This window comes from Notamacropus eugenii, chromosome 1, assembly GCF_028372415.1.
Source record: "Notamacropus eugenii isolate mMacEug1 chromosome 1, mMacEug1.pri_v2, whole genome shotgun sequence".
Classification (NCBI taxonomy): Eukaryota; Metazoa; Chordata; class Mammalia; order Diprotodontia; family Macropodidae; genus Notamacropus; species Notamacropus eugenii.
Genome location: NC_092872.1, coordinates 531679190 through 531696026, shown reverse-complemented (window position 1 = coordinate 531696026; position 16837 = coordinate 531679190). Strand labels below are relative to the sequence as shown.

Below are 16837 nucleotides of genomic sequence, written 5' to 3'. Positions count from 1 at the left end.
ATCTTTGAACCATTTAGCAATTGGGGAATTGCTCTTATTTTTCTAAATTTGATTCAGCTATCTACATATTTGAAAAGTGAGACCTTTATCAGAGAAATTTTCCCTTAATTTTTTTATATTACTTTATTGTAGCTATGGTACCTTTTAGCAAAATGTAATTTCCTTGATTATCTCTTTTAATTAGGTCTGTTCTTGCTTTTGCTTTGTCTGAGATCATGATCTGTCTTTTTAAACTTCAGTTCAAGCATATTAGATTCCACTCTAGTCTTTTATTTTAACTCTGTGTTTTTCTGTTTCCAGTGTGTATCTTGTGAACAACATATTATTGGATTCTAATTTCTAATCCTTTCTGCTGTCCACTTTGATTTTAGGAGTGAACTCATCCTATTCACATTCCCAGTTAGGATGATTAACTGTGTATTTCCTTCTGTCCTCTTTTCTTATGTTTATCCTTCTCTCCCTCTCTCTTTTGCTTCTGGTCACTGTCTCTCTGAATCCACCCTCCCTTTTATCATTCCCTCACCCCCATATCTTTTATCTCTACACATATGTATGTATATGTGCACGCATATGTATGTGTATGTGTCTTCTTTCCTCTTTGAAGCAATTCTGATATGAGTGAAGTTCAAGTATTGCCTCCCCTCATTTTCTTCTCTATTATGAAAGCTCATCTTCGTATACCTTTTTTATGTGAGAAAAATTTTCCAATTTTGCCTGTCCCCAGTGTATCCCTCTTTCTTACCCCTTTATTTTTTTTAGATCATCCCAACATAATTGACTCATACCTGTGCCCTCTGACTATGTAGACTCCTTTCTAACTGCCCTAGTAGTGATAAAGTTTTTAGGAGCTATGTGTACTATCTTCCTATATAGGAACGTAAATAGTTTAACTCTATTGACTCCTTTATGTTTACTTGTTCATATTTACCTTTTTTTTTTTTTTTTTTTTTTTTGCTTTTCTTGAGTCTTTTATGTTTAAATGTCAGATTTTTCTATTCAGCCCTGGTCTTTGGACTAAGAATGCTTGAAAGTTCTCTCTTTCATTAAATGTCCATTTTTCCTTCTGAAAGAGGTTTTACTGAGTAAGTTATTCTTGGTTGTAATCCTAGCTCGTTTGCCTTCTGAAATGTCAAAAGATCTCCACAACTTTGAAATTGGTAATTGTTATATGATTCTGACTGTGGCTCCATGTTATTTAAATTGTTTCTTTCTATCCACTTACAATATTTTCTCCTTTACCTGAGAGCTCTGGGATGTGGCTATGATATTCCTGAGAGTTTTCATTTTGGGATCTCTTTCAGGAGATGATTGATGGATTCTTTCAATTTCTGTTTTACCCTCTGATTCTAGGCTATTATGGAAGTTTTCCTTGATGATTTCTTGAAAGATGATGTCTAGGCTTTTTTTTTTCATGGCTTTCAGGTTGTCTAGTAATTCTTAAATTAGCTCTACTTAATCTTGTTTTAGGTCAGTTATTTTTCTGATGAGATATTTCACATTTTCTTCTATTTTTTAAAAATTCTTTTAGCTTTGTTTTATTGTACCTTGATATCTCCATAGTCATTCGTTTCCACTTGTCCAGTTCTAATTTTCAAGGTATTATTTTCCTCAGTGAGCTTTTGTACCTATTTTTCCATTCAACCAGTTCTGCTTTTTAAAACATTCTTCTTTTCAGTGAATTTTTGTGCCTCTTTTACCACTACACCCATCCTATTTTTTAAGATGTTATGTTCTCCAGTATTTTTTGTGTTCCTTTAACCAAACTGTTCTGTTTTCGTAATTCTCTTGAATTACTCTCTTTTCTTTTCCTAATCTTTCCTTTACTACTCTTATGTCGTTAATTCTTCCAGGAATTCTTCTTGGGCTTAGGTCCAATTAGTATTTTTCTTTGAGGCTTTGCTTGAAGTTGTTTTCACATTGTTATCTTCTTCTGAGTTTCTTTCCTAATCTTTCCTGACACTGTAGTAACTTTTTATGGTCAGTTTATTTTTTTGGTTGTTTGTTCATTTTTTCCAGCCTGTTTCTTGACTTTAAACTTTATACATTCTGCTCACCTGAGGATGGGGAGGCACTTTCAAAAACTTTAGGTTTTTTGATGGTGCTCTTTTCAGAGCTAGTTCAGGGTTATCACTCCTTCCAAGTTGTTGTGATCCATGGAGAGGTATGGTCGCTGCTCTCCTGGTCTGTGCTCTGTTCTTTACCTAGGAAGGACCCCTATTTCCATGTAGCTTACAAGTATAAGTGTTCCTCTTGGCCCTAACACTTTGTCCAGGTTCTCTGCCCTCCTATAGCCACAAGTGCTAGTGCTCCTCTCTGCCTTGGAGCTACAACTGGAGCCCCTACTCCCTTGTCAATGAACATAGGTGTGCCAGTACTCCTCTCTGCCCTAAAATTGTGAGCTGGAACTAGGTATGAGCAATAGAGTTGTCAATCAGTGTCATCTACACCCCAGTGTCAACCAAAGATCCTTTGTAATTTTTTTATGACAAGTTGTTCAATCTGCTTACTGTCTCTGGGCTGAGAGCTCCCCAAACTGCTGCTGCTATTATTGCTGCTCCAGGGCTGTCACGGCAGCCTCCAAGATGCTTCTGCTGTATTCTGGGTCATTCCTAACTCTGGTGACAGAGATCTCTCTTTCCAGCCTCCTGGGTTGTATCAGGCTGGAAAAATGACTTATTCTTTTGTTGACTCTGCTGCTCCAAAATTTAATTTGAGGAATTATTTTAAAATTGTTTGGAGGAGAATATTGGTGGAGTTTAGCTGGGTTGCTGCCTTACTGTACCATCTTGACTCCACTGAACTTCTTTGACAAAGATTTTCCTAATATCCTCATGGATAAGATGGAAGAAAGTGGACTGGGTGAAAAAATATAAATTCAAAACTGGTTAAGGGACTAGACTCAAAAGAATAGTGACAAATGAATTACTGTCAACCTGAAGAGAGGACTATAATCAGTACAATGCCCCAGAGATCCATTCTTGGCCCTTTTTTATCTTTTTTGTTCAAGAATTTTTTTTTTAAATCAGTGATTAGGAAAATCATAGACAGTGTACTTATAAAATGTGTGTATTGTGCAATTTGGAGCAAGATAGATAAGACACTGAATAACAGAATTAAGATACAAAAAAATCTTGAAACTGGCTGGATAATGGACTGAATCTATTCAAATGAAATTTAGGGGGAATGAACAAAAACCTTATACTTGGGAGCAGAAATAAGCAATAGAAACAGAACAAGAAAGGGCAGGGAATTCTTATATACCCATTCCCCTGAAAAAATACCTTGGGATTCTAGTAGACTGAAAGTTCAATATGAGTCAACTTTACAGCTACCAGAAAAGGAAATTCAGATATAGGCTACGTTGACAGAAGGGTACTTCTTCTTAAAAGGGTGATCATCACCTTATTGTACTCTGTCCAGGTCAGACTATATGCATTCAAAACATTAGTAGTATCCTATGATTATTACTAACTAAATTGGAACCTCCATATCCAATCTCATTTTATTTCCATAGAGGAGATAGTACATTTCTCCAAGGCTATAGTACAAATGTAATTATTCCTATTCTGCAGATAAAGAAACTGAGGCTTGGAGAATTTAAGTGGCCTTACCAATGTCACACATATGGTCACCTTCTTCATCTGCTGAAAAGGAGTAATAATACTTCTTATTGAGACTATAGGATGTCCATCTTCCTCTCTGCAGTTTCTAGCACGTGATACTATGTAGTTCCTAGCACAGATGTGGTACTTAATTTTTTTAAGTGGATTTAATTAGACATCTGTAAGTCCTTATAATTGTTTCTAAACACCATCATCAGAGAGCACATTAATTAGCATTTTTTTCTTTTTAATATATAGCTCCAAGCTCCCTGGAATCTTCTACAAAGATCTCTGCTCTCACTCCAGAGCCCTTTATCTGGAAACTGACATGGATCATGAAAGATTCTCCTCCTTTCCTCTCTCAACGTAGCCGATACGGTAAGTAAGTTTCCATGGAGTATTTTGAACAGTTAATTATATCAGTCTCATAATTAAGGAAAATTGAGAGTAATAGCCAATGGAGTGGACTTCAAATTACCATACATCTTTTAGTGCTCCATAGGTCTTGGAGGCATCCTTAGAATGGACTTGAAACTGGAATAATTTAGAAATGGGTGAAGCTAGTCTTTGGAGTTCTCCCTCCTCCACTCACCTGTTGACATCTGTCACCATCTGGTTTGGGGATTTAAAAAAAATCTGAGATCAAAACCTGGTTCTGCCACTTATTGTGTATATGTAAAAGCTTAGGAAAGTCACTGAAACTTTATGGGTTTTATGTATTTTACCTGAACAATGAAGCAGTTTGATTAGAATGGCTTCTAAGGTCCCTTCCAACTGCTCTTCCTAGGATTCGATGATTCCCAGTGTATGTTAAGGCACTCACCTAGGTCCCTTCTTACCCTGAGCATGTTCTCTTTGCATTGCTGACCTCCCTTATATAGCAATTTCCTGTCTCCTTGCCATTCTAAGGATTTGTTACTGCCAGTGCTCTCACCAGCAGCACCACTACCATCATGTGTTTGTTGGCATTTTACTACTTTCCTTCCTTTTATGACTTTAGGTTCAGAGGAACTCCCCAGCTACTGTGACAAAATAATCCTTCTTTGTAGTCATAGTAACATGCATCCATTTTAATTGTGGTCTCCAAGAGCAATGGTATCAAATGGAGAAGGGCATTAATAGTCTGTATATAAGGATTCCTCTGGGCTGAATATTGACTTAGTTTTAAAATGTAATGTTGTCTATATTTTGTTGTTTTTTATTTTGTTAAATATATTTCCGAGTTATATTTTAATTTAGTACCAGTTGCACTCAGGAGTGTTATAGGGTGTATGTTTGAAACCTCTGTTTCAGATTATCCTCTAATCTATCAGTGATTAAAATAATCTAGAATTCAAGGAGAGGGGGAGACTGGTTCTGTGTGTATCATTTGGAAGTATGTAGTTCATCCGACGTTTCATGTGAACCACAGGCCAAAGCAGGCTATCCACTTCTTCAGGTAGAGGCAAACCACAAGTAAGCATGTTTAATTGGTTTTTGCTTCCTCATCCCTGGACTTTTTCCCAATCAGAACCATAACTAGCAATTTGGGCGCTCAAGGCAGATAGCCTGAAATATATCTGGAGACGAGCAGTATCAACTGTCTTCAATCAACTTTGTAATTCATGATCTAAAAATAACATGAGAATTAGACAAATTCAGTTGTAAGAGGGAGAATTTGCTTACTGTTGGTGTTTTCTACATTATAAAAATGCAGGAGCACATGAATTAAGTTCTATCTTCTAAATGAGGATGCCATTGTATCCGTCCATATGGACTCACCCTGGTTGATCACCACTCTGATCCTGACGCTGCATTAATGGTCATTGACATTCTGGCAGCAATTGTCCAGATGAGTTTCACAAGCTCCAATGACATTGTTACACATCTAAAGAGCCCTATTCATAATTTTTTCCACAAGAAAGGAAAAGTGATTCCCAGGAGAGGAGCGATTTTGTCATGGTAGACACTTAGACATCATCAAATCCAACCTTCTACCTTTTTATAAAAACCGCAAGAGTTAGCTACCTCATGTCAGCTTTAATATTTCCATTGATTGTGACTTTATTACCTCAATTTAGTGTACTGCCCATCTCAAATTCCTAAGCCTGATTCAGGCTTACCTGTTCCCTAACCTTTAGCTACTCATCTCTAATATTAAGAACCCACCCATGAGATCAACTTTCCTAAAATACATCCGTTCCCCCACTTCATATCTGAACTCAATCTGTGCTTGCACGTCAACACCATACAAGATGATAGGATAGACTGCTATCTCTAGTGGACTCCTATTGTCAACATGACTGAGGGAAATCTGGGTTTGTGGACTGTTATTTCTAAGCTGGTCACTTGTAGAAACAGCTGGGCCATGAGTCAGACCATTTAGCTTCTAGCTCCCCCTCAACCATTCACTGGATGTATGACTTTGATGAAATATTTGTCCTCCGTCTCAGTTAGAATTATATTATTATTAGATTATTATTAAAATAGGAGTCTCTCTTTAAGTATGTATGTGTGTGTATGTTTATAGGGATGTCAATTTAATGAAGTTGATTAAAATTAAGAGGATTAATTTTAATTTAATGAGGAATACCTCCTAATTTCATATCTAGGTCTATGAATCTATAAACTGACCAGCTTCCTTATCCTAAATAATACTCTGGTTTTTTTCACTTTTGGATAAAGGAGAAAATCAAAATTTCTTATAAACACTATTCAAACACTAAGGCATAACTGCTATAGTCAGTTTCACTGTTATTATTGATTCTATGTCTGGTAGCAGCTATTATCTCATCATTGCCAAAATATCTAAATATTTTGATGATTTCAGATCTTTTTACCCCATTCTTACTCAGGAGTAACTCAGTCAGTCAGCCAGGCCCAATGGAGATGGACTTTTTTGGACTCACCCCAAAAGCCTAGAGGTTAAATCACTCACTCTACAAAGCAAACCAGTGGTAAAGTTCAGGTTAGACCTGCCCCCATGTTTCTCTATGATTTTATAGACATCAGGCAAGGCCAGGGCTATAAATCGACGCCTGTCAAGAGCTATCAATGAGACATTTTCAGAAATGTTAATAACTTCATTAATTTCAAGACCTCAGACTTGGATGGAAGGGACTATTCCAGCCTGAGGGGGTAATTTTTCAGAGAGTGATAAGTAACTAAGTCTTAACAAGTGGATATAGGCACCTTAAGTACAACATAATTTTCTGTGGATATTGCCTACAGATACTTTTCCATGGATTAAACTTTGTTTAGCTATACCAAAGACCAGAATGAGGAAAATGAAATTTTATCCCAGGGTAAAGGACTGCTTCCTACTCAAGAACATTCACTTTCTCCCCTCAGAAATTACTGTGACCTCCCTACCCCCTCACCTACATGTCAACCCCTGTTACACCCACACACCCATACTCACACATACACCCCCCCCAAACACACACACACACACACACACACACACACACACACACATATACACATATATATACCTCCCAACCCCCAGGCTCCCAACCTTCAAAGTTATGAGGGTCTAACCATATTTCCTACTGTTTTTTCCCAAAGTGAAAATATTCTTAGATGCAGTTTTCCTACTTGTAGTTAGTGCCCTGGTATGTGGCAGGCAGAATAACCCAGAGAAAGTGCCCTGTCCCTTTCTAAGCAAGGTGTCAGCCCCGGATTGACTACAGCTCCTTCCCCATCAGTGTTTTATGAGGAAAGATGAGGTGGAGAGAGGCTAATAAGATTTACTCACCCCCAGCCTGTAATTATCTGCTTGAGGAAAAAGTTTGACCTACCTTTTTGAAGGCTCTCCATATTTCTTCTAATTTACGTGGGGGCCTTTCATGTTGGAGGATATATATTCTCGTCAGTGGCATTTGGTATCGGATTCCAGCTCTAACGCGTCTCGAGGTGTGAGTGACGGGGCCGTCTCTAATTTCATTGTCTGAAAGCAGAGAGTGGCCCATCTCTCCCTCAGGGCTCTGATGGAGGCTGTCTCAGAAAGTTTTTCCTTTGCCTTTTTATCATCAGCTCCTGATGACTGTAGACTTATTTATAGGCCTGTCTAAAAGACTGGGTCCCAATTGCCTATCCAGATAGAAATCAGTTCCATCAGCAGCAGCAGGTGGTGAGAGATTAAGGACACTGAGTTTATTGAAAAGGAGTTTTGATCACTAAAAATTCCAGAGACAAAGAAGTGGAGGGCCTGAAGTCTAAACCCCCTGCCAGTTGGCATTTCTTTACATTTAGCTATACTGGTATCCAGTAAATTCAAGTTAAACTGACCAGAGGACAGCTAGGGGTTGCAGTGGATAGAGCACTGGCTCTAGATATAGGAAAACTCATCTTCCTGAGTTTAGGAAGATTCATCTTCATGAATTCAAAAATCTGGCCTCAAACACTTACTAGCTGTATGACCCTGGGCAAGTCACTTAACCCTGTTTGCTTCAGTTTCCTCATCTGTAAAATGATCTGGAGAAGGAAATGGCAAACCACTCCAGTATCTTTGCCAAGAAAACCCCAAAAGGGGTCACCAAGAGTTGGATGTGATTGAAAAAAAATGACTGAACACAAACTGACCAGAACTAAGTAGGCTATCACTTGCATGGGATGTTCAAGGCCCTGAACCCAGCTTGGACTGACAGATGCAGGCTGAATCCTAAGACTTGTAACATCCTGGGCAAGCTTGCTCTGGGTCCCAGTTTCCTCCTTTGTAAAATGAGGAGATTACATGAGATGATTTCCAGCTCTAACATTCTGTAGTCTCTGGAATTCTAAGACTTCATCACCCCTGAAGGGTCGAGTCAGAGGTCCTAGACTAGCATTCCAGATCTGACACTACATCTAGATCCCTAAGTAACCTTGGGAAAATTATTTAGCCTCTGTGGGCTTCAATTTCTTCACTCACACAATGAAGAGATTAGACTAGGTGACTAAGGTCCTAAAGATGCCATGAGCTTAAGACAAGGAAATTAGCTTTCTCCCTATGCCAAAAGTATAGGATGCCCTGAATCAATTTGTACATAATTCTCTCTGAGGCACAGCAGCATCTCCTTGCCCCCCTCTGACCCATAGCTCTGACTCTTCCAGTATAACTTCCTATTTCATCTAATTATTCTTGATAACTTGTTCTGGGAAGCTTGGCATAGTGGATAGAAAGTTGGTCTCAATGTCAGGAAAACCAGAGTCTAAGCTTTGCCTCTAATACATACTGGCTATGTGACTCTGGGCAAGTCACTTTCTTCTGCAGTCCCCCAGAGACTTTCTAGGACTGTCATTTGCAGAGAGGGTGTACATCTCCTACTTTACTCATGACTCTGCATGCCAATAATAAGATAGATCTGATGTAAAGCAAAATAAATCTATATGCTAAAAAGCTCCTCATCAATGAGTGGGAGTTTCTTGTTGTTGTTCAGTCATATTCAACTCTTCATGACTCTATTTAGGGTTTTTTTGATAAAGAAACTGGGGCGGTTTGCCATTTCCTTCTCCAGCTCATTTTATAATGAGGAAACTGAGGCAGACAGGGTTAAGTGACTTGCCCAATGTCACACAGTATCTGAGGCCAAAACTGAACTCAGGCCTCCCTGACTTCAAGCCTGGCACTCTATCCACTGTGCCACCTAACTGCCCCAGGGATTTTCTTAGTCAACAGGAATTTATTAGTCACTTATTTGCCTGACACCAGGCAAGTGCCAGAGATATAAAGAAAGGCAATAAACAGTCCATGCTTTGAGGCAGTTCACATTAATAATGGGAAGATAACATGCAAATTACCTTGTACATATGACATCAGGGGTGTCAAATAATAGAAACAGGCCCACTCATCTGTACATAAGAATTTCAGCAGGCTGCACCTTGAACAGTTTTTAAATGTAACATTGTCTTTGCTTTTTATTTTGTTAAATATTTCCCAATCTTATTTTAATCTGGTCTTTGTCACACTCGAGAGGGTTACAGGCCTTGGGATCACCTTTTGACTCATCTATAGAAGATGCTTACAGTACAAATTAAAGATCATTTTAGAGGTAAGGGACTAGAGATGTGTGAGCAGGGGGCCAGAGAGGGCCTCCTGCACGAGGCAGGATTTGAGGTGAGCATGGAAGGAAGCAGGGAAGGTGGGAGTTAGAGATGAGGAAGGAGAACATTCCAGGAATGGGAGTATGTGCCTAATGGGGAGCAACCACTGTCAATGTACCAAGTCCAGAGATGCAGCACCTGGTGTGAAGAACAACGAGTGGACCAGTATGATTGGCCAATAACCTACCGGGAGGGGAGTCAAATGCAAGAAGATCGGAAAGCTAGGCAGTGGTCAGGTGGTGAAGGGCTTTAAATCCCAAGCAGAGGATTTTCTACTTGTTTCTGAAAGAAATAGGGAGCCAGTGGATTTTATTGAGTAGGGGGAGTGGCACAGTCAAATCTGAGGAATATTCTTTTTTCAGCTGAAGGGAAGGTGTATCAGAGTGGGAGAGACTTGAGTCAAGGAGACCAGTTAGAAGGCTATTGAGATAGTCTGGGCCAGGGCTTCTTAAACCTTTTCCCCTGGAGACTCCTTTAGCTCTAAACTTTAGGCAAGAGATGATGAGAACCCTTAAACTATAGTAGAGAGATGGGGCCATCTGAAAAGAGATGCCATGAAAGTAAAAAATGCCCAGATTTGACAAGATTTGCTATGTGAAGTGACTGCCAATGAGCAGTGTTGTACTGTTTAAGGACCACATATGCTACGTTTTAAGCCTTCTCTATTTTGCTTCTCTGGGGCAAAGCCCTAGTTATCTCACCCCGGTTGGTAGCTGTGTTGAGAGAGCTCTTATTGGCTATTGAATGAAACTTCTGTTAAAGCTTCTGCTTTCAGGTCTATGGGGACCCATGCAATTTTGTGACTATTGCTTTAGAAGAAGAGGAAAAATTAGTAAATTAGTTTTTTTAATTACTTCCCCCCTGTCCTGTTAATGTATCAATTTATTTGACAGGAAAGTCAAATTTATAGATAGCTAGATAGATAGTAATAATTTTAAAACCAATCACGAAACCAAGGAGGAGAAACAAAAAAGGCCTCCTATCCCCTGGGGGATTGGCATCACTGTCTCTGGCAAAGAGAAGGTTTGATCACAGTTCTAAAATTACACATTAATATGCCTGGCAGTAATCACCATCTCCACTCTCAGGAGCCAGGCTTCAAAGTGAAGTGGCTTTCTTCTCCTTTGTGTGTGCCTCATCAGAGCCAAAAAAAAAGTGCTCATCACCTGCTCTGCCAGGAGACTTTCTCGGCTCCCTTTACATTTTGTTTTTAAGAGCCATGTGACAGTATTCTTTTCTTGCCCCTGGCTCAATGAGTTGGTCAATGTCACACAATTAGAAAGTTTCTGAGGTGAGATTCAAAACAGGTCTTTCTGACTCCCAAGCTAACACTATTCACTATCCCATATTCCACTATGTCTAAGAACTTAACAACAAAATCATGGTAGGACTCTGAAGAACCAGAGAACGCTTGCCCGTCTTTCTGCAGCATGAGGTCCTCTACTGCAGTAGGACCTCCCAAGAACATAAGAGAGGGAAGGGAAATCAGCATTTATTAAGTATCTGCTGTGTGCCAGACTGTGTTAAGCATTTTATAAATCCTATCTCATTTGATCTTGTAACGTGGTGACCATAGATTTAATGCTGGAAGGGACCTTAGAATCCAACCCTGTTATTTTACATTTGGGGAAAAGGAAGCCCAGGAATCCCAGAGACCCTGTCCAGGGTCACAGAGCTAGTGTCAGAGGCAACATTTGACTCCAAATCCAGTCTACTTTCTATTGCATTGTCCAGCTATCTCTACTTGTGGACTTTCCTCTGATCCAGTTTGTGCCTCCAGAAACTCCATCTGTTCCTTCATCAATGGGCATTTTTCTAAGTTAGTGAAGAGCTGGTGTTGCCATAGTTGTTCAAGATGGCTCAGACCAGTGAGAACACTGGTAGGATCCCAGGAGTAAAAGAGAATATCTTTGAGATAAGGCACTACTCCCTGGTCTACAGATGTTGTACCTTCAACTTTCTAAGAGGGAATAAAAGCATTTCTGTGCCTCAGTGTTTCAAAGCTACATGAATTTGGTATTTCAAGACCCTCTGAAAAACTGAGGGGACATGGGCATGTTTTCTAAATCAGACCCATAAGAGAAGGGTTGGTCTCCTGGGCTACTATCCTCATTGATTGTGCAGATTGCCTAGGCACTGGAGTGGCACAGGGTCTCTAGAGTATTTTCTGTGTCTGAGTCAACAATGAGTTCATAAAGTCCTGGGGGACCCTGCGTCCACTATTGCAAGAGCCTCCAATACTCAAGGGACTGCAATTCAATTTCAAGAGTCAGAGAGAGATGAGCTTAGGGGAAGGGGAGGAGATTAAAATATGGCCCAGTCTGGATATAGTGAGTGAAGAGGAGGGCTTTTTAACCATCGTGAGTAACCATGGTCCATAAGTGTCTCCTTGCCTTGGTGGAACTCTGGGACCAAGCAATGAGGGTAGGCCATGCACGGTATCCCTTGAGCTGTACCAGCACCCTAGCTTTATAGCTCCAACTGGATGGGCTAGACGAGTCTTGGAGGATCTGTCAAAAGATTGACTGTAACTGGTAAGAATCAATGCACATTTTTAGATATTTAAGTGGATCCATGATGTCAACGATGGGGCATTCATTCCAGTCATACAGATTCCAAGGGTGTCAAAACCAAATAGAATTGAATTCCTGCAGGTTGCATATTGACTTAGACAACCACAAATTAACATTATCTGTGTTTTGTTGTAATTTATTTATTTTGTTAAACAATCCCCAGCTATATTTTAATCTGGTTTCGCCATATTCCATGTGGCCCAAGGGAGTTCAACACTTCTAAACAGATCACACTTGGAGAATGCCTTCTCATCCTATGAGACTTTTGTCCATGTTCTCTCATAAATACTACATGAAAAATCTTTCTAATATTCTGGGGAAATTCCTCTGAAGACCTTGGCCTGGTTTTGATATCAACGGCACACATGGGCAGTAGGAGCATCCATACATTTTCTTTTTGCTTTCATGCCATGACTCATCCACCTTTTTCCAGCCATACACCTCTCTAATGCTATCTTTACTTCTCCAGCACAGCTTTTTGTTCATATTTTCCTACCTACTTGCGTCCACTATGTGCCCCTTCATTGCCTTTTGGATGACCCATAGCTTTAACTGGTCAATGTGGTATTCTGCATATTTTACTCATACAACATCACTAGAAGAATGTTGTTCTTAAAAACATAAGCCTTTGTTACAAAAAGAAGCTTGTTGGCATGATAAGAACTGTGAAATTTCTCCAAAACAATCTATCCCTCTCTCTTCGTACTCCTGTTCAATTCAGTACCCAGTTCCTTGTCCATATTCCCTGAAGTGTATAAGATATGGAACCTATTTAAATTTAAGTTGACCTCTTTGGGAAAATCCAAGTGGATGCAAGATGCCTATTTCTTATCTATGATATTTCAGATATGTCCAAGATATGGAATATAAACCATGTGTGCTGTGTACAGTGGCACATATGGATTGGAGCTGTCCATCCAACTGCTTATCATATCTAGGAAGCAAGCATTTTGCATCCACTTGGATTTTCCTGAGTAGGTTAATTAAGTGGAACTCTTGAGGGATTCTGAATGACATTTAGGAAGTTCTGCAGCATCCTAGGGTACAATGCAATCAGAATCATGCCAACCACAAATGGAGACATCTGGATGACCTCACTTTCTGTAGGAAATGATGCTTCCATTTGAACTATACTAAACTTCTTCCAGGATATGGGCCAACACCTTTGGTTAATGCTCAGCTCCCTCTTTGATGCTTTACTTGATTGCAATAACCAAAGGATTGTTGAACAAATGTATTTCTTAAGGCAGGGGTTCTTATTTTGTGTCATAGCCACACTTGGCAGTTCATTGAAACCTGTGAACTCTTTCTCAGAATAATGTTTTTCAGTGCAAAATATAAAGTAAGATTAAAGAGAAAACAATTCCAGTGAAATACAGTTATCAAAATATATATTAAAAAAACTTCATAGAGCCCAAATTAAGACTGTTATCATATCTTTCAAGGAATCTTGCTTGGTGAGGAGACCCTTTATGCCTTTGCTCTATTCAGTCCAATGCTTTTCAGAGTCAACAGCCACCATATGCAATGGGATCTTAGATTCTCTGCACCTTTCATTCAATTGTGGGACTTTAAAGAAGGAAAGAAACAGGCATTTGTTTTTCTTCAGTTGTGTCTGAGTCTTTGTGACCTCATGGACCATAGCATATCAGGCTCTTCTGTCTTCCACTATCTCCCAAAGTCTGTCCACACTCATATATGTGGCTTCCATTACATTACCTATCCATCTCATCCTCTGCTATCCTCTTCTCCTTATACCTTCAATTTTTCATAGCATCAGGGTCTTTTCCAAAAAATCCATTCTTCTTGTTATGTGGCCAAAGTATTTAAGCTTCACCTTTAGTATTTGACCTTCCAAGGAATAGTCTAAATTAACATCTTTAAATATTGACTGATTTGATCTCCTTATTGTCCAACAGACTCTCAAAAGTCTTCTCCAGCACCATAATTCAAAAAATATTGATTTTGTGGTACTTACCTTTCCTTATAGTCTAACTCTCATAGTCATATATCGCTACTGGAAATACCATAGCTTTGACAATACAGATTTTTGTCAGCAAGGTGCTGTCTCTGCCTTTTAGCACTCTGTCCAGATTTGCCATAGCTTTCCTTCCAAGGAGCAAACATCTTTTCATTTCATGGCTACAGTTCCCATCTGCAGTGATCTTTGCACCTAAGAATATAAAATCTGACACTAATTCCATTTTTTTCTCCCTCTATTTGCCAGGAAATGATGGGGCCAGTTGCCATGATCTTTTTTTTAATGTTAAGTTTCACATCAGTTTTTATATTCTTCTCTTTCACCCTCATCAAGAGACTTTTTAATTCTTCTTTACTTTCTGCTATAAGAATATTATTTGAACATCTGAAATTGTTGATATTTCTCCCAGCATCCTTAATTCTAGCTTTTTTATTCATCTGGCCTGATATTTCACATGATATGCTCTGCATATAAGTTAAATAAATTAGGTAACAATGTACAACCTTGTACTCTGTCCATTATATTAAACCAATCGGTTGTCCCATGTTAGATTCTAACCGTTGCCTCTTGACCAACACACAGGTTCCTCAAGAGACAAATATGATGGTAATCCCATCTCTTTGAGGACTTGCTATATTTTGTTGTGATCCACACAGTCAAAGACTTTAGTGTAGTCAATGAAACACAAGTAGATGTTTTTCTGGAACTCCATTTGCTTTTTTCCATAATCCAGTGAATATTGGCAATTTGGCTTTTAGTCCCTTTGCCTTTTCTTCCGGTGATTATCAGTACACATATTGCTGAGCCTAGCATGCAGAATCCTAAGCATGATCTTACTGGCTTGTGAAATGAGTGCAATTGTTCAGTAATTTGAACGTTGCTTGGCATTGCCATTCTTTAGGATTGGGACATAAACTGATGTTTTCCAACTCGGTGTCCATTGTTGAGTTTTCCAAATTTTCTGGTATAATGAGTACATCGCTATAAGAGCATCATCTTTTAGGATTTTAAATTGCTTTAAATGGCTAGTATTCCATCACCTCCATTACCTTTATTGTTAGCAATCCTTCCTAAGGCCCACTTGATTTTATTCTCCAGGATGTCTGTCTCTAGATCAGTAGCACACCCTCATGGTCATCAGTGATGTTAAGATCTTTCTTGTATAGTTTTTTCTGTATATTCTTATCACTTCTTTTTAATCTCTTCTACTTCTGTAAGTCTCTATCATTTTTGTCTTTTATAATGGCCATTTTGCATGTAACATTCCCTTATTGTCTTGAAGAGATTTCTTGTCTTCTCTATTCTGTTTTCTTCTATTTCTTTGCTTTGCTCGTTTAAGAAAACCTTCTCTTACCTTACTATTCTCTGGAATTCTGTGCTAAATGCTTTACAAATATTATAATTTGATCCTTACAACTCTGAAAGGTATTATTTTTGTCCATATTTTACAACTAAGTCAGCTGAATCAGATAGGTGAAGTGACTTGCCCAGAGTCACACAGCTAGTAAGTGGCAGAGGCCAAATTTGAACTCAGATCTTCCTGATTCTAGGGCCAACATTCAATCCACTGCACCACATGGCTGCTTCAGTGCTATAGAATGTTATCCAAGAAAGTCAACCTATTTTCTTCACGTACTTTCAAGGGTAGTCTCATTAAGTATATAGCATATGCTCATAAAAGTTTTATAGAGATGAGAAAATAGGTATGTGAAACAGTTATGACTAATTATTTCCTTGATGACCTTTGTCTGGTAGTGATTTCCCTCCCCCACCCCCACACACATTTGTTAACTTTTCTTCTTTCTGATATCTCAAACTTTGGTACCTCAGTGTTCTCAGATTTATATCACCAGCAGTCTATGTACTTCTTCTGTTTAGTTTAGTTTAGTTTTTTTTTCTATTTTTTTATTTCTTCCTTGTCATTTCTACTTCCTCGCATCTAGAGTGTTAGAGTTGAAACATGGTGGTATCACGGGCCATTAATAGAGAAAATGGTTCATTAAAATCTTCATAGTTCTTTTCTTTCTCCCCCTTTTTTGTCAGGGGAGAAGATTCCTGGTCCATCAGGAGATAACTTGGCAAGAATATTGGATTTGGACCATTCCTAAAACATAGGTTCTTTTTGGCATTTCACCTTTCTATGACTGTTTTCCTAATCCATTGGACTCAATTGTCTCTGCAGTTCCCTCCAGCTCTAAGCAGATGATGCACAAACATTCCCAAATGTATGAATATATGGAAGCCAGGGACCATGCCTGCTTTATATAATCCATCTCCTATTGGTGTGGCTTGGCACTCCAAAAATTGTTCCACCAGAACCAGATATTCCTAGAGTTAGTGTAGCATGATCCCTGTTATCCTAATGGTGCCAGAGAATCTGCTGACAAGCCAATTTGTGCATGGGAGAAGTCTCAAAATTCTCTTTGAAGGCCTGGTGAAGTCTCTCTACGTTGCCTAATACTCAGATACATAGATAAGTTCTGATTCAGGAGGTGTATTATCCTGCTAGATAGAACACTTTCATATAGCAAGCACCTCATCTACTGCATCTATAATATGTCTGTCTTTGGAGTTGCATACATAACTCTTTTAAAAAGTTTTAATTTTTAAAATCTTAT

The 16837-nt window shown here is 38.9% G+C and overlaps 1 protein-coding gene across 1 annotated transcript in view; it reads left to right on the top strand.

Moving 5' to 3' along the window:
* The window catches only part of LOC140520247 (ALK tyrosine kinase receptor-like), a 505219-nt gene that overhangs the window by 274432 nt on the left and 213950 nt on the right, over window positions 1-16837 (top strand). The window contains exon 2 of the mRNA XM_072634099.1: window positions 3861-3980. Within this exon, the coding sequence (XP_072490200.1) occupies window positions 3861-3980 (120 nt within the window). The remainder of the gene's footprint in view (window positions 1-3860; window positions 3981-16837) is intronic.